The 19230-nt window shown below is 75.1% G+C and overlaps 3 protein-coding genes across 5 annotated transcripts; all 3 read left to right on the top strand.

Moving 5' to 3' along the window:
- Positions 1 to 69: 69 nt before the first annotated feature.
- Positions 70 to 11547, top strand: RABL6 (RAB, member RAS oncogene family like 6). Of its 2 annotated transcripts, XM_037493538.2 has the most exons (15): positions 70 to 262; positions 4790 to 4924; positions 5751 to 5798; positions 6333 to 6385; positions 6671 to 6762; positions 7120 to 7260; positions 7339 to 7444; positions 8069 to 8172; positions 9225 to 9502; positions 9586 to 9721; positions 10029 to 10223; positions 10292 to 10505; positions 10618 to 10777; positions 11120 to 11187; positions 11273 to 11539. In XM_037493538.2, the coding sequence occupies exons 1-15, from the start codon at positions 133 to 135 to the stop codon at positions 11450 to 11452; spliced, it is 2040 nt and encodes a 679-aa protein (XP_037349435.1). In that variant the 5' UTR covers positions 70 to 132; the 3' UTR covers positions 11453 to 11539. The 2 variants fall into 2 exon arrangements, with proteins under 2 accessions (XP_037349435.1, XP_054545112.1); XM_054689137.1 differs by lacking the exons at positions 70 to 262; positions 4790 to 4924; positions 6333 to 6385 and adding an exon at positions 5129 to 5325 and having other exon boundaries at positions 11273 to 11547.
- A 2292-nt stretch (positions 11548 to 13839) lies between these two features.
- AJM1 (apical junction component 1 homolog) lies at positions 13840 to 16795 on the top strand. Its single transcript, XM_037493934.1, is given in 2 exon segments — positions 13840 to 15663; positions 15666 to 16795. Coding segments are annotated over 2 exon segments (2898 nt in total). The 5' UTR covers positions 13840 to 13895.
- A 1030-nt stretch (positions 16796 to 17825) lies between these two features.
- Positions 17826 to 18869, top strand: PHPT1 (phosphohistidine phosphatase 1). Of its 2 annotated transcripts, XM_037492563.2 has the most exons (3): positions 17826 to 18033; positions 18408 to 18532; positions 18634 to 18761. In XM_037492563.2, the coding sequence occupies exons 1-3, from the start codon at positions 17874 to 17876 to the stop codon at positions 18724 to 18726; spliced, it is 378 nt and encodes a 125-aa protein (XP_037348460.1). In that variant the 5' UTR covers positions 17826 to 17873; the 3' UTR covers positions 18727 to 18761. The 2 variants fall into 2 exon arrangements, with proteins under 2 accessions (XP_037348460.1, XP_037348461.1); XM_037492564.2 differs by lacking the exon at positions 18408 to 18532 and having other exon boundaries at positions 18634 to 18869.
- The last annotated feature ends 361 nt before the right edge of the window (positions 18870 to 19230 follow it).

Genomic DNA, 19230 nt, shown 5'->3' with positions numbered 1-19230 from the left:
GGCCGCCGGGACCCCGGCCTGAGGCCGCACCGGGTCCGGGCCGCCGGGATATGGTGCGCGCCGCGCCGCGCCGCTGCCACCTCTGCCGCTGAGCTCGCCGGCCGCGCCGGGCTCGGACGTCGGAGCGGGAAGATGTTTTCCGCGCTCAAGAAGCTGGTGGGGTCGGAGCAGGCTCCGGGCCGCGACAAGAACATCCCCGCCGGCCTGCAGTCCATGAACCAGGCGCTGCAGCGGCGCTTCGCCAAGGGGGTGCAGTACAACAGTAAGTCGGCCGGCCCGCGGCGTGGCGGCAGGCGGGGTCCCGGGGCGCGGGGCGGGGGCCGGTGGGGCCCGCGGGCGGCGCGTCCACTGTCCGCCCCTGGGGTCGGGAGCCGGTGCCGGCCGGGGGCCCGCGCCAGAGCGCCCCGGGCCGGAGGCGGAGTCGGGGCCCGCGGCCCGGGCGGGGAGCTGCCGCTGGAGCCCGTGCGCTGAGCTCCCCGCAGAAGCCGCCCGGGCGGGGCCGGCGCGCCGCGCGGGGCCCTGATTGGCCCAGGTGACCTCGGGGCGCGAGGCTTACGTAACCGAGAGCCGGCGCCCCTGGAGGGGTGCGAGCCCCCCGCTCTGGTGGCTGGAGCTTTGGGGCTTTTGGGTGGACTTGGTGTTCAGTTGGGAGGTGCCATAGCAGCCAGGCCACTTTATTGCCCGCCGCTCTCCCCCCTCTTTTTTTAAAAAAGATTTATTTATGCATACAGGAGCCGGGGTGCAGGCCAGAGGTGCGGGGGGCGAGACGACTCCCCAGAGAGTGGGGAGCAGAACAGGCGGATCCACGGAAACACACTGCTGAGGGGGCAGCGGGGAGACGGGAGAGTCTGCTGCGCCCCGTGGGCAGCTCCCTGGCCGGGCATGGAACTCGCGCTGCAGAGGCTGTGGACGGCTGCAGAGCGCTGCGCTTTTGTGCCGCCAGGGAGTTCCCGCTCTCCCTTTTTGGAGAGCCTTTGTAACGGGTATATTCAGAAAGCTCCAGGGAGCACGGAGACGCCTTCCCCGTGGGGAGAGGCGCTCTGTGCAGAGGCCAGTCTTGGGGTATAAATTTTGTAAACCGCGCAGCCCGCCATCCCACCGTCCTGTTGACCTCTGGCGCCTCTGTCCTGCCGCCTTCCCTGGTGGCATTTACAGGCCTGTCCCTGCTTCCGAGGGTGTCCTCCAGCACTCTCCTGTGTGCCACGGTCTCCCCGCCCCTGGCCACTTCGGGGGAGCCTCTGTGCTCACAGCGACTTACTCTGGCAGGCTGCGGAGACTTGTGCAGGCTTAAAAGAAGTTTCGTGTGGACGTTTACACCCCCGTGCGCGTGGCCCAGCCAGGGCGGGCAGCAAGGGAGAAGACTCACGCTGATTCCCGACTCGGCGTTTGAGCCTCTCGTGCCTACAGTGTTGCTTTACACCCATCCTGGGTCCTTTGAGGGTGAGACGCGGAGGTTGCACTTGCCCGCCTCCGCCACACTCCTGCGAGGGGGGCGCGGGCTTTGCCCCAGAGAAGGAAGCCCCCTCGCCTGGGTCTCCGGAGTGGAGGGGTGGGGTGGGGTGGGGTGGGGAGGGGTGGGGCAGGTGAGTGAGCTGCCGGCGGGAGGCTTTTGAAATTGACTTCCCCGCGGTGGCCGCGGGTGTTTTCCAAACTGGCCAAGCGATAGCCGCGGGCTCGGGAATTTTCTGGGTGACAGTTGATGACTCCCAAGTACACGAGTTGTCTCTTGTTAAACGTCATTCTCCCGGGACCTCGGAGTCATTTTCTATTAAATTTGCCATCGCTGGCCTGGGGGATCCTGCAGGCACAGGGCGCGCCGGGAACGGACCCCCGTGGAGACGCCGGACCACGCGCCCCAGGTCCCTGCGGGCCAGGGGGAGAGAGTGGCCAAGCCCTGCCCCTGCTGCCCGGGGCACCGCTCAGCCCCGCGCTTGGCCGACGGGTTCCCCCCGGGTCCCTCCGCTGACGGGCTGCGTCCCAGCGGTGGAGCCCCCGGCCGTGGGCAGCGCCCTGCCCGTCGGGTCTCAGCGTTAAGGGTAGAAGTGGGTGGACGCCCTTCCTCGCCGAGACTCTGCTTTCTGGGGCAAGAGCGTTTCTGCTGGAAATCTGCGGCCGCGCCGAAGAGCCGCGCGCCCCTGCGGACTCCCGGTCCAGCGTGGGCCGTGTGGCCTGCGTTCCCGATGGGTGCCGGCCCCGGACCCAGCTGCCCAAAGCCAGCCGCGGCGACGGGGGCGCGCGGGCCTCTGGGTGGGTGCTCCAGGCCGCGGGGCTGAGGGGACACCACCACTTTGAGGGAGACCACTTTGAGGGGTTCTGAGCAGAAAAGGCCCTGCCACGTGGGGGAGCGGGAGGGCGGGGGCAGGGTCTTCGGAGACGGCGGCCCTGGCGAAAGGCTGAGGCGCAGTCGCTGGTCACCGGCGTCAGAGGGAAACCACAGGCGCTTCCTGGGCGTGCGAAGGCCGCTTCCCTGCGGGGGCTCAGGGACGGCGCACTGACGCTGCCACCCGGACGCCCGGGCCGGGGCACCCCAGGGCATGTCCCGGCGGCCCCCGAGCTGCTGGCTCCGGGGCCGTTTTCTTTTCATGTCTTCCTCTGCCGGCTTCTCCGCCCCCCCACCCCGCAGTCCCATGGCCCCCCATTGGCGCCGGGCCGAGCGCGGGCTCCCGAAGCCAGCTTGAGCTTTTACTCCAAAGCGGAGACTTTTTTCAAAAAGATGTATTGGTTTTTTGACGCGCACGCGAGCTGGGGCGCGGGCCAGAGGCAGGTGAGAGGATTCCCCAGAGACAGCGGGGAGCAGGGCCGGCGGATCTGCTGAAATCCACTGCTGAGGGGAGCAGCGGGGAGACCGTGAGGTCTGCTGCGCCCCGGGGGGTCACTCCCTGACCCGGGATCGCACTCGAGCTGCAGGAGCCGCGGACAGCCTCACAGCGCTGCGCTCACCCCGCGGCACAGGGAGGCCCCCAGAGCGCAGACTTCTCAACAGGTGAAGCCAGGTCGCTCCTGGTACCCCGGGGCTGCTTTTGCTTCACTTTACGTCTGCGGGGAGCACGATCCGTTCTAGAGAGAAGGCCAGACTTCTCAGTCACGACCACACGAACGAGTCATGCTTTGAGCCCCGTGAAGACACGGGCGGGGCCTCCAGGCCGGGCCACGGGGCGCCGAGGGCGCAGGGTGACGGGCGGCTTCGTGTCTGGAAACTGAGCCGCTTGCCCGTGACCCGGTGGGAGGCAGAGCCCTGGAGAGCAGAAGGACGGCGGCGCCGGGAGGGGGGGCAGCAGGGGCGTGCGCGGCGCCCACACAGCAGATGGGGGGGTCGCCCTCCCCGGGTCAGGCCCAGCCGCAGGCGGCACAGGCCAGGCGGGGCCAGCAAGGCCTGGAGGAGACCAGCCAGGAGGCAGTTGGGGCGTGGCTGCCCGCCAGTGGCCTCGGTGAGGGCGGATCAGCAGCATCGACGGCCAGGGAGAGGGTCCTGCGGCCCCACCGGGCCCCTCGGCCGGACCAGGGACACCAGCAGAGTGTGGCGGGGGCCGGTCAGGCCCGGCGTGCGGAGGCGCCTGCGCCCGGGGCGGCCCTCCTGAGCCGTCCTCCCCTGCGGGTGTCCCCGGGCGCCAGCTGGGGCGGCGGTGGTGGCGGGAAGGAGTCGAGGATCCGTCCCAGAGGAGCGGGGCCAGGCGGCCTCTACGAGTTTCTAAGCGCGAGGTGACCTCCGAGCAGGGCTGCCCCTGGCCAGGGGCTGTGCCCCAGAAACCTCAGTGGAAGAGGTGCTTGGGTGCACCTGGGCCGGTGCAGGAGTCGCCCGCAACCTTTCTGGGGTGTGCGGGCCCCGCCACGGGGCTCTGGGGCCACGGCCTGGGCGCCTAGAACTGCCGTGTGGGGCAGGCGGAGCCGGAGGCTGCGCAGAGCCCGGGTGCTGCCCCTCTGGAGGCGCTGGGACCCCCGCTGCGGGGCAGGACGACCCCTCGAGGGATCTCCAGAGAGTGACCACGAAAGGGACTCGAGGGGCAGAGTCAAGGGAGATTCTTGAGTGGACTCAGCTGACGGAGCAACCTCGAGGGCTGTCTGGGGGCCGTGAGCCAGACCTGGGGGCCAGAGGAGGCTGGCACCACAATGGCTAGGCAGAGCCGCCGGGCAACCCCTAACCTCTTGGTCTTCCCTGGAGGAGGTGGGCAAAGCCTGCCCAGCGCCTGCGGGTGCCCGTCCGCGCACAAGTGGGTCTTTAGCGGATGCCGGGGAAGCGGAGCCCGGTGGCTGCTGTGTCCTGGGGGAAAGAGGGGGGGGGGCAGCACGAGCCCCAACGGAGCGTGTTTGAGAACCCCTCGCTTGCTCCCTCCTGACGCCTGAAGCTGGACGTGGGGGGCACGTTAGGGGTGCGGATCGCGATGGGGGCCATGAGTGGCTCTGAGGCCAGCGGTGTGAGGTGCTGGACGCTCCGGCCTGCGGCCCCCGCAGCTGCCCGCTCCCCCGTCCGCGGGCTGCACGAGGGGTGCTGCCTCCGCGTGTCCTCTCAGGGCAGAACCTCTGTCCCTCCCAACACCGTCGCGCCAGCCCTGCCCGGCAGCCCTCGGCCCTGGCCGCACCGGCCCTGGCCGTGCTGCCCGCTGGGGACGTGCCAGTCGGGCGACAGAGGGCACGTGTGCCGCGAGGGCTGGTGGGGGCCTGGGGCCCGCAGCCTCTAACCGGCGCCCCCTCCGCCAGCCCCGGGAGCCCCGGGGGCCTTCTGCTTGCGGGGAAGGGGCCCCTCGCCTCGCGATGAGGACGGCCCAGCCTCGGCCTGACCCCTTCCTTGCAGTGAAGATCGTGATCCGCGGGGACAGGAACACGGGCAAGACGGCGCTGTGGCACCGGCTGCAGGGCAAGCGCTTCGTGGAGGAGTACATCCCCACGCAGGAGATCCAGGTCACCAGCATCCACTGGAGCTACAAAAGTGAGGCGGGGGCGGGGCGGGGCGGGGCGGGCTCCTCTCCCTGCGTCCGGCTCCCGGGAGACGCCGCCCCCAGCTGGCGTTGTCATGGCGACGGCACACTCTGGCGGGGGTGCTCGTGGAGGCCGCCTCGCCCCACTTCCTGGGCCCCCCGGGGCAGAGGCCTGGGCTGGGGGAGGCCCCGGGAGCCGGGTGGGGGGCAGAGAAGGGCAGCCTGGGGGCGGAGGGGCCCCCGTAGCTCCCCCAGCCACAGGGTCGCGCCCTCCCCTCCGCCCAAGCCTCTCTGTCAGAGCCCCGGCGGAAGCTGCATCCTGGCAGCAGGCGGCCTCGGGCCACTGGCGGTCCCGTCCCTGGCGAGGACCGAGTGGACGGCTGCGGGCTAGCCGGGGCTCACCAGAGCTGGGGTGCGGACGCCCTGCCTGCCCGGCACCCCTCTCTCCACGCCCTCCCCTGCACTGGCCGCCCCGAGGCTTGGCCATTGGCCCGGGCAGCCCGCGGCCCAGCACGCGGGAGCGGGGACCGAGGAGCGTAGGGCCGTCCCGGGGGTGGGAGGGCGGACGCCCGGGCCCTGCCTGCCGCGCTCGGAGGCCTCTGGCAGAAGCCTGACCCGTGACCGGCCAGCGGAGGGGCAGCCTGGCCCCCTCCTCTAGGGGCGGTGACCTCAGGGCCGTCGGGCCGGCCCCACACGTCCGCGGGCGGCCTGCCGGGGCCAGCGGGGGTGGGGAGCGGTGCGGGGCGGCCGTGCAGGGTTTCCGCTGGAGAATGGGCGCCTGGGCGGGCTGGAGTGGCGGGCGGGGCCGCTGCTGACCTTGGTGCCCTCCCGTTCCAGCCACTGATGACGTCGTCAAAGTGGAGGTCTGGGACGTGGTGGACAAAGGTGAATGCTCCGGGGGCTGCTCCCCTCCAGTGGCGGGCCCCGGGTTCCCCAGCCCCCCCCCCAAGCGGGCTCTGTTATCGCCACGGGGGATCCTGCGAGGCAGGTGCCGTGCCCAAGGCCCATGGGGCACCCGCAAGCCTCCAGCCCCCCGGGCGGGTACCCAGTGGCCAGGACCAGCCAGCTGTCAGGGCCCGGGAGGCTGCGGGCGCTTCTCCTCATCCCTTGGGTCCACCGCGGCTGTCCCCAGGGGTAGAGGGAATGAGGGCTGGAAGCCCCGCATCTCGGGGGCGCCCGGCCTGACCACGGGCCTTGGGCACACCCCACCCCGGGAGCCTGCCTGTGCGAGGGCTGGACATGGTGGCTCTCGAGGGAGCTCGGCCGGGCCCCGGGCCTCTCTGGGGCCAGGTCCGGCCTCCCGAGGGTGACTGGGCGCAGGCCCGTGCGGGCGGGGCTACGGGTGGCGAGATGGCCGCAGCCGAGGCCACCTCCGCACCGTCACCCCCACTCCACCCAAGACCTGTGTTTTTCAACCAGGAAAATGCAAAAAGCGAGGCGAGGGCCTGAAGACCGGGCACGACCCCCAGGAGGTGAGCTGCGCCCGCGGCCTCCAGGCACAGGGCACATGCGCCCGTAGCCCTGCCCGGCGGGTGGGCAGCTGCCTACCCTGGACACAGGACGGGGCCTCTGTCCGGGCCCCTCTCCTCGGCCAGGGCCAGAGGGCACGGTCTGTCTGGCCTGGCCTGGGAGGCCCCGAAAGGTCGCCCTGGGCGGCTGCTGTTGCCCGAGAGGGGGCAGAGGCCAGCTGTCCCGAGAGTGAGCGCTGCTCCTGGGACCCGGCCCCGGCCCACCTCAGGCCCTGTCCCCCGCCCCAGGCCGAGTCCGAGATGGCCCTGGACGCCGAGTTCCTGGACGTGTACAAGAACTGTAACGGGGTGGTCATGATGTTCGACATCACCAAGCAGTGGTGAGGGCGCTCCTGGCGATGGCCGGCCTGTGTCCAGCGCGCGGGCCGCCGGGGCTGCTGGGCCGCCTGGGCCTGGAGTTTGGGTGCCTCCCTCCGCCCCTTCCCAAAAGCACTGGGTCAGAGTTGGCGTCACCAGGCAGCCGCCCAGGTGATGCTGCCCCAAGAGCCCCCGATTTATTCCCGGGGCCAGGAGCCGGGTCTCGGGTGGACCCCGCGGGAGGCTGCGGGGGTGGGCGGCCCGCCTCTGTCCTCCTCCTCCAGGCGCACGGCGCGGGGTGGGGGTGGCGGGGACAAGGCCGGGGGCTCCCCGCGGGCAGGCCGCTGTCCCGAGCCTGAGGCAGCCTCCCGCTCCCGAAGGACCTTCAGCTACATCCTGCGGGAGCTGCCCAAGGTGCCCACGCACGTGCCGGTGTGCGTGCTGGGGAACTACCGCGACATGGGCGAGCACCGCGTCATCCTGCCCGACGACGTGCGCCACTTCATCGAGCGCCTGGACCGGTGCGTGGGCGGGCCGGGCCGGGCCGGGCCGGGGGTGGGACCCCGCAGCCCCGCATTGCCTCACGCGCCTCCCCGCAGGCCGCCCGGCTCCTCCTACTTCCGCTACGCCGAGTCCTCCATGAAAAACAGCTTCGGCCTGAAGTACCTGCACAAGTTCTTCAACATCCCGTTCCTGCAGCTGCAGGTGAGGGCTCGGCGCTGGCCGGGGAGGTGTGGGGGCTTGGGGCGTCCCCACTAGGACGGGGCGGGGCGCTTCCCTCCCCCAGGCTGGCTGGCCCCCGACCGGGGTTTCTAAAACCACGACCGCCTGCCTGCCCACCCGGGGCGCCCACGGTCAGCGCCGCGCTCAGCTGCCAGGGCCCAGCAGCCACCCCGTGCCCCGTGACAGGCGCGTGCTGGGGACCAACTTCCTGCAGAAGACCTTAGGCGGGGGCACAGGGGGCCTCTGTGGGACCCTGTTTCCACGCCCCCAGGTGGCGGGCACTCTTCTGGCGCCCACCTGGCTTGGGCTGGCTGGGGTGCTGGCCCTCCAGACAGTGGCCTGGGCAGCCCAGCGGCCATGATGTGACATAGGCCCTGGGGTGGTCGCAGCGCGGGGCCGCCGGAGGCACCTGTGCGTGCAGCGGTGCAGGGGTCACTGTTGGGCTGGCCCAGCGGCTCCTAGGAGGACGACCCTCCAGCCTCAGGCCACAGGGCGGCACCCACGCTCACACCGGGTGGTCGCATGCCTGCAGGGAGGGCAGGATGCTGTGGGCTGGCGTCTCTGTGGGGGCCCACGCCCAGCTCTGCCTCCCCCTCCCCCTTGCAGAGGGAGACGCTGCTGCGGCAGCTGGAGACCAACCAGCTGGACACAGATGCCACGCTGGAGGAGCTCTCGGTGCAGCAGGAGACGGAGGACCAGAACTACGACATGTGGGTGCCGGCGGGGTGGGCCGAGCCCTTGGGGCTCTCCACTGTCAGCAGGTGGGGCCTGGAGAGTGAGGGGCTGGCGGCTACCACACGGAGCTGCCTGGCAGGCGGCCCTGGCCCTCCGGGCCTGCAGGGTCGGTGGCCACTCAGCCGTCCCCAGTGCTGCTCACCCCGCACAGCCAGGCCTCCATCTTGCCGCCCAGGCCCTGGCCACCCTGATGTCTGCTGGGGCCAGCCCTGTTGCGGTCGGCCGCCCCAGCTGCCCCCACCCACCTTGTAGAGCAGGGTCCCCAGAGAGCTCCCTGAGCTCCTTGGGGTGCGGGTGGTTGTGAAGGTAGGGCTAGGAGACGGCTGATCCCTCTGCAGTGTGCACTCAGGTCGGCCCCCCACGTGGCTTCCAGGCCCTGGCAGGCACAGTGGGGGTCACTCTGCCTGAGCAGGGAAGGCAGGCCCTCAACCGCGGTCGGCTGTGGGTCCTGAGGAAGCACCCGGGGGCATGGGGAAGGCCCCAGAAGTCTGTCCCCAGAAGGGTTGCAGAAGGGCAGGTGTGTCCCCTGGAGGACACCGCTGGGCCTGTCCCAAACTGCCCGCCCTGTGGCCTCTGCGGGGCTGTTTCTTCAGCCCAAGAGCAGGGGCACCTCATCCCTGCGGGTGTCTGCTGGAGCAGAGCCTTCCCTTGCTCCCCAAGACCAAACACTTGGCAGGGTGTGCCTGCCACAGGCCCTTAGGTAGGATGGAGTAAGGCGAGGCCGACTACCTGGCCCCTGGCCCTGCCCACCGGCACCCCCTGCTAGCAGGACCCCTCCTGATGGCAGATGCCCTGTCTGGGCGCTGCCCCCGAGGGAGCTCACCACAGGCTGGGGAGCCCTGTCCCCCTCAGGCCGCAGCCCCTGCTTTAGCCCCACGCGGGCTGGGGCGGGCAGTGGGGTGAGGACTGCCTTCCCGGCCCATGCCCACCACACTCCCGTCAGGGCCCCCAGCGCATGCTGTGGCAGCTCCTCGCGGTCAGGCTCTTGCGCCCCGTGAGAAGGCCGGTCACCGTCCTGTGTCCCCAGCTTCCTGGAGATGATGGAGGCGCGCAGCCGCGGCCACGTGTCCCCGCCAGCGGCCAACGGGCAGAGCCCACCCTCGAGCTCCCAGTCTCCGGTGGTGCCACCCAGCCTCGCGTCCACTGGCAGCTCCAGCCCCAGCACGCCCCAGCCCGCCCCCCAGCCGCCGCCTCAGGCCCCGTCCCCTCCAGAGGCCCCGCCGGCCGCCCCGGCCCCTCGGCGGGGCCTCATCTCGCGCCTGTTTGGGACCAGCTCGCCGGCCGCCGAGGCCCTGCCGCCCCCAGGTAGGCCCCGGCCGTCCTGCTATGTCTGGGCCGTGGGGTGGGGGGCAGCCTTGGGGTGGGCACCGAGTGCCTGCCGCCCTCAGAGCTGGCCCCAGCCGGAGTCCAGAACGTGGAGGACTTTGTCCCTGAAGACGGCCTTGACCGCAGCTTCCTGGAGGACGCGGCCCCAGCCAAGGGCGAGAAGTCGGCTGGAGCAGACGTCCCACCAGGCAGCGACAGGTGAGGCCTGGGGCAGCCTCCCGAGCCCCTTGGGCTCTGGTGGAGCAGAGCGGACACTGCCTGGCCGGCTCGGCGCTGTCCTGGCTCAGAACCAGGGTCGAGGTGGCGCTCAGGCGAGGGCGGGCGTGCCCACAGCAGCCTGGCCTGGTGCCACAGCTTCTCTCCAGCCCCCCTCCTCCCTCACCCCCCGCCCGGTGCGCACCATGTGGGGCCCCCAGCTGTCTCCTGCTGTTGGCACCAGGGGTCCCCCAGGGCCCCACCCCCCCAACATGGTGCCCGACACCTTCTGAGTGCCGACCCCCAACAGCGACGGGGAGGCCCTGGGCGCGAACCCCATGGTGGCGGGCTTCCAGGACGATGTGGACCTCGAGGACCAGCACCCCCGCAGGCCCTCGCTGCCCACAGGCCCTGTCCCCAGTGAGGACCAAGCAGAGCGGCTGGTGGGGTACCTCAAGACCACTGGCCCCGCCCCCCAGAAGTGCTCTGAGCCCGAGACCAAGCGGTATGTGGGGTCCGCAGGGGGAGGAGCGGGGAGATGGCCGCGGGCTCTCTGACGCCCTTTCCTTCCAGGTTCCCCTCGAAGGCCTCCAGGCCACAGAGGGGCGCAGCGCCCAGGACAGGGGGCCACCCCAGCAAGGGGGCCTCCCGGCAGGAGCGGGGCGCAGACGCGCAGGCCGTGTCGTCGTCGGAGAGCGACCCCGAGGGGCCCGTCGCTGCCCAGATGCTGTCCTTTGTCATGGACGACCCCGACTTTGAGAGCGACTCGGACGCGCAGCGTGGGGGGGTGAGGGCGGGCGCAGCGAGGGGCCCAGCCTGGTGACCCAGGGAGGGCAGGCCACCCAACCCCTGCCGCGCAGCAGGGGCGGGAGCTGCTCCCAACCCACCCGCTCCTCCAGGGGGAGCTCCCTGTGCGCGAGGACAGCTCCGACGGGTCGGACTCCGGACCCGCCCCGCCACCCCCGCAGGCTCCCGCCCCCGCCTTCAGACGGAAGGACCCGGCCGACCTCTTCGGGCTGGGGCCGGAGGAGGCGGGCCCCAAGGACAGCAGTGAGGAAGGTAGTGGCCGCGGGCCCGGGCTGGGGGAGGGCGTCCCCTGCCTGTGCCTCCGAGGGCCTCGCCCCCAGGTGCCCCTCGGGTCTCCTTGGGTCCGGCCACGTTGTGACCGCGCCCAGCCTGGGACCTGGGGGCAGCGAGCTGTGGGCACGGGCGGCCCCGCCCCCACTGGGGCCTCCGAGCTCTGCTGGCCCCAACGGCGCGGCCCCGGGGACCTGTCCCAGAAGCGCCTGGGCGCCGCCCTCCCGCGCCGCCCTGCGTGGAGAGGCTCCGCGGGCACCTCCTGCTGCGCCCCCCCCACTGCTGGGGGGCCCGCGGCAGGAGCTGACCCTGCCCCCCCCACAGACAAGGAGGGCCAGGCCCCCCGCAAGGAGAAGGAGGAGAAGAAGAAGAAGAAGAAGAAGGGCAGGGAGGTGCGTGGGGCCTGGGCCTGGGGGGCGAGGGGGGCCCAGACCCCGGCCCCGCGGTGACGGCGGGCGCCCCGGCCTTTCACCCCAGGAGGAGGAGAAGGCGGCCAAGAGGAAGAGCAAGCACAAGAAGACCAAGGACAGGGAGGACGGCAGGGGCGGGCGGCGGCCGCGGGGCCCCGGCAAGACGGCGGCGGCCGAGCTGGAGGCCTTTCTGGGCGCGGCCCCGGGCAGCCACCTGCGCGCGGGCGGGGACTACGAGGAGCTGTAGCCCGCTCTTCTCAGGGACGGACGGGGCTGCCGCCCCCAGGCCATTGGCGGGGTGGCCCCTGCCCCCACCGGCACCCCAGCAGCGATGCGGGCGCCCCCCGGCAGCGGCCTTTCGCCGGCCAGCACCCCGCTTCAGGCCCGTGTGCGGGGCCGGCGGCCACAGCCCCGGGAGCGTCACCCCCGCCCCGCCCCGCCCCGCCATAAAGCTCTCCCGTTTCACTGCGCCTCCGCCTGTGCTTCTGCCGCGCCCGCCTCCGGCACCCCGGCCAGCTCGCCCCGCGCCCGCCGCGTGCTGGCCCCCCGGCCCCCCGGCCCCCCTGCCCGGGGCAGCGGACAGCAGCTGCTGGCCACGGAGCCCAGCTAGCACCCCTCAGGGGCCCTCTCCCCCGGCCGGGGAGGCTCTGCGTCCTGGGGCCCCTGGGGCAGGTGCGTGCGCGCTCCGGGGCTTGGTGCCGGCCCGAGGGGCGGCGGGGCAGCCCATCCTGCGGCCCCACAGGCCCTGCCGCCCACCCGCCGGGGCCGGGCGCGGGGCCGGAGGGCGCGGGGCGGGGGCGCGGGCCATCTGGCCCCGGGGCCCGCGGAGAGCTCGCGGCTCCAGCGGCGCCGCGGGTGGCGAGCGGCCCATCTGCTGCTGCCGGCCCGGCCGCGGGCTGCCCTCCGGGGCTCTGGCCGCCGGCCGGACTGGGGCGGGCCTGGGGCTCCGCTGGGGCGGGCCGCACCCTGCAGCCGCCAGCGGCCCCCGGGCAGGTGCCCCTCAGGCGGGGCCGGCAGGTGCTCGCCCCCGGGCCGGGCCGGGCCGGGCCGTCACGCGGGTCCGCGCCCGAGGACGCCGGAGACCGCGCGGCCCCTTTAAGCGCAGCCCCGCCGGCCGCCACCGGGGGCAGCACCGAGCGCGGCCGGCTCGCGCCGCTCCTCGAAGCTTCTGCCGGGGCCGGGCCGGGCCGGGCCGGGGCCGGGGCCGCGGCGGCGCGGGGAGCGGGGCCGGGCCGCGGCGGAGGGCAGCGCCAGGTAAGGGGTCGGCCGCGCGGCCGAGGCGGGTGGGGCGCCGGGGCGCGGGTCCCACGCCGGCGGCACCGGCCGCCCCCGGGCGCGAGGGCTGCGCGGGGGGGGGGGGGAGCCTGCGCGGGCTCGGGGCCCTGCGCCCCGGGAGCGGCTCGCGGCCACCGCTGCCCAAGGCCGGGCTGTCACCTCCCCGGGGCGGAGCCTCCGCCGCCCCGGCCGGCGGCCCGGCCCGGCCCCAGCTCAGCGCGGAGGGGGCGGGAGGGGGATGGTCCTGCGAGGCGGGAGGGCGGGGGGCGCCCCGCCCCGGGAGAGCAGCCCCCGCAGCGAGCCCTTGGGCGCCGGCGGCCCAGCCGGTCCTGCGGGGTGAGGGGCAGCCGCTGGCCCGGCCACCCCGAGGCTGCCCCTGGGTGGTGCCTGGCGCCCCTCCCCCGCCGCCCCGGGGCCGTGGCCCCCCGCCCGGCAGGCACTGCGCCCCGGAGCCGCGGGCGGCCAGCCCAAGCCGAGTGGGGGGCTCGCCCAGCCCGGCGCTCGCGGGGGAGGCGGTCAGGGGCTGGCGCTCGCCCCCACGTGGGTCGGGGCCGGTCCGCTTCCCGCAGCCACAGAGCCCCGGGGCCCAGCTCCGGACCGTCCTGAGCCCCCATCCCTGGGCAGGTCTGCGCCTCCCCGGGCAGCTGGGGCCAGAGGAGGCTTCCGCGGGGAGGGGGCCCTGGCCCAGGCCTGCTCTCTGGGGTCACCGTTCTGGCCTGGGCCACTGGGGACCCGGGCGGAGCAGGGGCGCAGCAGGCTGTCCCCAGGAAAGCGGCCCCCAGCGCGGGGGCTGCCGGCCTGGTCGCCAGGCGCGTGGGAGACGGGGAGACTCTGCAGAGCTGGTCAAGGCGAGGGGCAGGGACCGGCCAGCAGGCTGCGCCACCTCTGGGCAGTGGGTGCCGGGAGGGGCTGCGGTCACCCAGGCTTGCGGGGCCAACACCTGCCGGGAAACCTGCAAACGGCGCTGCAGATGAGCACCCGGTCACCCCAGCGTGGGCGGGAGGGGGGCTGCCCCGAGGCCAGCGGCTGACCTGTCCCGGGGAAGAGCTTGCCCAAGCCTGCCCGCCTGTCACGGGTCAGGGTAGGGCCAGGCGCCCTGGGGACCACAGCGGTGGCGCAGCGCACAGGGCGAGCCCGTCGGGGAGGGCCGGGGTGGGGAGCGGCTGCGGGAGGCTGGACAGCCGGCTCCTCCCGCAGGTGCTTCGGACTCCGGGCATGGAGCAGGTACCCGCCGCCCCCGCCAAGGCCAGCAGCCAGGGCTGCTCCGCCGGCCGCGCCCCAGGTAAGCCAGGCCGGGCGGAGGGGGGCGGGGGAGCCATGGGCAGCGGGGGCGCCCTGACCTGCGTCTCCCCGCAGAGCGAGCGCCCCGCAAGGCCCAGTGAGCTGCCGCCACCAGCCTGGGGCCCTTTTCTAAGATGACCCGCACGGACCCGCCGGACCTGCTGGTGTCGACCGTGTACCAGGACATCAAGGTGGCGGCCCCGGGGCCCGCGTCGGGGCCCGCGCCGAGGCGCCCGCCATGTGAGCGCCCCGCGGCCAGGCCCGCTGCGCCCGCGCCTTTCAACAAGCGCCACTGCCGCAGCTTCGACTTCCTGGAGGCGCTGGACGCGGAGGCCATGGAGGGCGGCCCGGAGCCGCCGCCCCCGGAGCCCGCCGCGCCGCGCTCCCGGCCCAGAGACGGCGAGTCGCGGCGCCGCGCCCGCTCCAAGAGCGCGCCCCGCGCCCCCCCGGGCCTGGCGCCCGCGCCCGCCTCCCCGCCCGTGCTGCCGCGCCGCGGCCGGGAAGCCCAGCGGGCGGCGCGGGCGGAGGCGTCCCCGCGCCGAGAGCCCGCGTACCCCGCGCTGCGCGCGCTCGCCAACGAGCTGCACCCCATCAAGCTGCAGCCTCAGCGCGGCGGCCCCGGCCGCATCGCGCCCCTCTGCGCCGCCGCGGGCCGCTGCGCGCCGCCCGAGCCCCCCGCGGGGCCCGCCCCCCACGTCCGCTGCCGCCTGGACATCAAGCCCGACGACGCGGTGCTGCAGCACGCCGCCCGGGGCCCGCGGCCCGGCGGGACCCCCGACAGCGCGCCCTGGGCGCGCGCCGGCCCGCAGCTCTACGGGCGCACCGTGCCCGGGCCCCGCCACGTGGCCCTGTCGCGCACCCCCACCCCCAGCGACTCGTACTGCGCGGACCCGCGCGCGCTGTACTGCGACGGCTCCCTGCCCGCGCCCCGGGACTTCGCGGAGCGCCGCAGCCTGGCCTTCGCCGCGCCCCCGGGCCCCACCCAGTTCTTCTACACCGAGGAGCCCGAGGGCCCCCCAGGCGGCTACGCCGCCAGCCCCGGGCCCGCCTTCGACGGCTACTACCCCAGGCCCTTCCCGTCGGAGGAGCCTCCGGGGCCCAGCCCCGGGCGCGCGGGCGGCTACTACGCGGGGGAGGCGCGCGCCTTCCCGGTCCAGGAGCCGCCGTCCCGCTCCTACTACGGGGAGGACCCGCGGGCCTACGGCGCGTTCTGGGCGCCCCGCTACGGCCCCGAGGAGCTGCGGGCCCACCCCGCCTCCCGGATCTTCTACACCGAGGACTTCGGGCGGTACCGCGACCGCGAGGCCCTGGCGCGGACCTACCCGCACCCGCGCAGCAGCCAGGCCTGGGGGGACTGGGGCCCGCGGCCCTACCGCACCCTGCAGGTGGCGCCTCCGCCCGACCCCGGCCAGCTGCTCGCCTCCTGGCACGGGGGCGCCGGCACCAGCCCGCCGCGCCTGGTCACCGACAGCCGCCACTACTCCCGCTCCTGGGACAACATCCTGGCGCCGGGGCCCCGCCGGGAGGACCCCCTGGGCCGCGGCCGCAGCTACGAGAACCTGCTGGGCCGGGAGCCGCGCGCCGCGTCCCCCGAGGGCCGGCGCGCCCCGGTCGTGGTGAACCTGTCCACCTCGCCCCGGCGCTACGCGGCGCTGTCGCTGTCCGAGACGTCGCTGTCCGACAAGGGCCGGGGGGGCGAGGGGCCCGGCCGCAACTGGTACGTGACCCCCGAGATCACCATCACCGACAACGACCTGCGCGCCGCCGAGCGCCCCGCCGCCAGGGCCCGGGAGCCGCCGGGGGGCCGCCCGCGGCCGCCCCCGCCCGCCGCCCCCGCGGCGCGCCAGCGCAGCCTGGAGCAGCTGGACGAGCTCATCACCGACCTGGTCATCGACTCCCGGCCCCCGCCGGCCGCGCCCCCGAGGCCGCGGCGGAAGGGCCGGGCCGCGCGCCGCGCCGCCCGCCGGACGCCCGGCCCGCCCGGGCGCCGCGCTCGCCGCCCGCGTCGGCCGGCAGCGCCGAGGAGCCCGCGGGGCGCGCGGCGGACGCGTCCCCGGAGCCCAGCGCCGACGAGGACGACCTGATGACCTGCTCCAACGCGCGCTGCCGGCGCACCGAGACCATGTTCAACGCCTGCCTCTACTTCAAGTCCTGCCACAGCTGCTACACCTACTACTGCTCGCGCCTGTGCCGCCGCGAGGACTGGGACGCGCACAAGGCGCGCTGCGTGTACGGCCGCGTGGGCAGCGTGTGCCGCCACGTGCTGCAGTTCTGCCGCGACAGCGCGCCGGTGCACCGCGCCTTCTCGCGCATCGCGCGCGTGGGCTTCCTGTCGCGCGGCCGCGGCGTGCTCTTCCTGGGCTTCCCGAGCCCCGGCTCCGCCGACAACTTCCTGCGCTTCGGCCTCGAGGGGCTGCTGCTGTCGCCCACCTACCTGTCGCTGCGCGAGCTGGCGGCGCACGCCGCGCCCCTGGGCAGCTACGCGCGCGAGCTGGCGGCCGCGGGGCGCCTCTACGAGCCGGCCGAGTGCTTCCTGCTCAGCGTGTCGGTGGCCGTGGGCCCCGGCGCCGCGCCCCCCGGCGCCCCCGGCCGGCCCGCGCCCGCGCCCGCGCCGCGCAGCGCGGGGCCCACCGTGCGCAAGTTCGCCAAGGTGGCGCTGGCGGCCGGCAGCCCGGCGCGGCCGCCCCCGGCGCGGGGCCGCGAGCCCGACATGGAGACGCTGATCCTGACGCCGCCGCCCGGCACGGCGGGCCTGGACCAGGACGGCGAGGCGGGGCGGCGCGCGCGCGAGGTGGCCTTCATCCACATCCAGCGCGAGCTGCGGCTGCGCGGCGTCTTCCTGCGCCGCGAGTTCCCGCGCGTGTACGAGCAGCTCTGCGAGTTCGTCGAGGCCAACCGGCGCTTCACGCCCACCACCATCTACCCCACGGACCGGCGCACCGGCCGCCCCTTCATGTGCATGATCATGGCCGCCTCCGAGCCGCGCGCCCTCGACTGGGTGGCCAGCGCCAACCTGCTGGACGACATCATGTGAGCGGCGGGGGCGCGCCGAGCCCCGCCCCGCCCCGCCCCGCGGCGGCCCCCCGCCCCCCGCCCCCGGGCCTCCCCGGAGGCCGGTCCTCGCCGCTCGGGACCCCCGCGGGGAGGCGGGGGGCGGGGTCGGAGGCCCGGCCGCCCCGGCCCGCCCGCCCAGGGGTCGCTCCCGCAGCCCGCGCCGCGCACTCGGCCGCGCCCACCCGCCCGGCGACCCCCGTCGAGGAGCCCGAGGGGACCGGAGCTGGTCGCTGAAGCCCGGGGCCGCCGCGGCCAGCCGGGGTGCGTGCCGCTCGGCGCCCCTTCCCCTCGGGGGGCGCCCCGACAAGCCGCGGCGGGCCGCGTCCCGGGGCCCCCGTCCTGGCGCACAGCGCCGGCGGGAGCGGGGCCCGCGGGGCCTCCGGCCGCCCTCGGCCGCCGCCCCGGCCCGCCGCGGCCCGCACAGGGCGGGGAGCGCGCAGCCGCAGGGCCGGGCGCCGGCGGGGGCCCTGGCAGGGCCGGGGCGGGGCGGGGCGGGGCGGGGCGCGGGGCCGGAGGCCGTCCAGGGGCCCCCCGCGGCCGAGGGCGGACCCGAGGGGGAGCCCCGCCGGAAGCGCGGCGCGGAAGGCACGGCCGGGAGGGGCGCCCCCCGCGCTCGGCCGCGCGAGTCGAGCCGCCGTCGCCCCGGCGCGCCCGCCGGCCTCCCCGCCCCGAGGGCCACCCCGGGCCCGGGCTCCCGCGGCGGCGGGCGCGCGCGAAGCCAGTAAAGTCGCTCTGGAACGTGGTCGCTGCTGCCTCATTGGGGCGCGCGGGGCTCGGGGGGAGCGCGGCCGGGGCCCGCCTGCCCGCCCGGACGGGACCGCCCGCGCCGGCTCCTTCCCCTTTAAGTGCGGCCCGCGCGGCCCCCGCTGCAAGGAGCTGGGTTGCGATTGGCCAGGCCGCGCCGCGGGCCGGCGGCACGATTGGCTGGGGCGCCGCGCCCCGGCAGCACGGCCCCGCGGGATTGGCCAGGCGCCCTCGCGGCCCGCCTCCCGCTCTCGGCGCAGCCCGGGCCGCGCGCAGTGGCCGCAGAGCGGCGGAGCGGGCGCGCTCCGGGGAACATGGCGGCGGCCGACCTCGCCCAGATCCCCGATGTGGACATCGACCCCGACGGCGTCTTCAAGTACGTGCTGATTCGAGTCCACGCGGCGCCGCCCTCCGGGGCCCCGGCCGCGGAGAACAAGGAAATTGTGCGCGGCTACAAGTGGGCCGAGTACCACGGTGAGGGCGGGGCCAACCGCGGCTGGGGCGGGGCCTGGAGCACAGGGGCGGGGCCTCCCAGCGCTGGAGGCGGGGCGGGGCCTCCCACCAATGGGGGCGGGGCCTCCCAGCGCTGGAGGCGGGGCGGGGCGGGGCCTCCCACCAGTGGAGGCGGGGAGGGGCGGGGCCGCCGCGCCCGTCGGGGGACAGTGCGCTCTTGTCCCGGGGAGTCTGACCCCGGGCGGGCCGAGAGGAGAGGGGGACCCGGAGGGCAAGGGGCTGCCTCTCCGCCCCCCCCCGTCTGGGCAGTGCGCACCCCTCCCTTCCCGCCCGCCGGGCCTGGCGGGGTTCAGACCCCCCCGCTGGCCAGGCCCCGCTGAGCCCCGTCCCCCCAGCGGACATCTACGACAAGGTCTCCGGCGAGCTGCAGAGGCAGGGCTTCGGCTGCGAGTGCCTGGGCGGGGGGCGCATCTCCCACCAGAGCCAGGACCGGAGGATCCACGTGTACGGCTACTCCATGGTGAGAGCCGCCCGCCCTCAGCCAGGCCCGCCGTCCCCGCCCCGTGGGCGCTCGGCCCGGCTCTCCCGGACGCGCCCGCACGCACCGCCGTCTCCCCCCAGGGCTACGGACGCGCCCAGCACGCGGTCTCCACCGAGAAGATCAAAGCCAAGTACCCCGACTACGAGGTCACTTGGGCGGACGACGGCTACTGAGACCGCGCGGGGCTCCACCGCCAGCCGCTGCCCGCCCCAGCCCCCTGGACATGGACGCCCAGTGCCCGCTCTACCTCGCCCCCAGGAATTAAAGCGCTGTCCCCCGCCGCGGCTGCTGTGTTCCTTGACTTCACCCGGCGGGGCGGGCGTGGGCGGCAGCCCGGGGTGTGGCGCGCACTCGGGGCTTTGGTCACGGGACGGCTGTGCCCTTTTACAGCCTGGTGGCCCCTCCACGTGGCTGCCATCCCCAAGGACGTCGGGGGGAGGCTCGGGGCCCCTTGCTCAGGGCCCAGTGACCCTTGTCCTGGCCAGCAGAATGTCCGTGTCCCCAAGGCCACATGTGAGGCAGCCCCGGCCCTCACCCGCAGTGAGCAGTCAGGTCAGGGCTGGGACCTGGACTGGCGCCCCTGTCCCAGACCTCCCTGTGCAGGGCCGGGTGGGGCCGGCACCCACCTCCCCAGCACATCTGCCCTCGCTGGTGCCCCGTGCTCGCGCGCGGTCCTC

Source organism: Talpa occidentalis, unplaced genomic scaffold (genome assembly GCF_014898055.3).
Source record: "Talpa occidentalis isolate TD23 unplaced genomic scaffold, MPIMG_talOcc4v2.1 talOcc4.7, whole genome shotgun sequence".
In the NCBI taxonomy this organism is placed as follows: domain Eukaryota; kingdom Metazoa; phylum Chordata; class Mammalia; order Eulipotyphla; family Talpidae; genus Talpa; species Talpa occidentalis.
Note: the sequence above shows the minus strand (reverse complement) of the source record. Positions and strands in the feature narration are given on the sequence as shown.

Excerpts from the sequence above, each read along its gene's own strand:
- RABL6 (XM_037493538.2), top strand. The coding sequence starts at position 133 with ATGTTTTCCGCGCTCAAGAAGCTGGTGGGGTCGGAGCAGGCTCCGGGC. Across the intron at positions 9,503-9,585 it reads CGAGGCCCTGCCGCCCCCAG|AGCTGGCCCCAGCCGGAGTC; the intron begins GTAGGCCCCGGC and ends TGCCGCCCTCAG. Across the intron at positions 11,188-11,272 it reads AGAAGAAGAAGGGCAGGGAG|GAGGAGGAGAAGGCGGCCAA; the intron begins GTGCGTGGGGCC and ends CTTTCACCCCAG.
- PHPT1 (XM_037492563.2), top strand. The coding sequence starts at position 17,874 with ATGGCGGCGGCCGACCTCGCCCAGATCCCCGATGTGGACATCGACCCC. Across the intron at positions 18,034-18,407 it reads CAAGTGGGCCGAGTACCACG|CGGACATCTACGACAAGGTC; the intron begins GTGAGGGCGGGG and ends CCGTCCCCCCAG. Across the intron at positions 18,533-18,633 it reads ACGTGTACGGCTACTCCATG|GGCTACGGACGCGCCCAGCA; the intron begins GTGAGAGCCGCC and ends GTCTCCCCCCAG.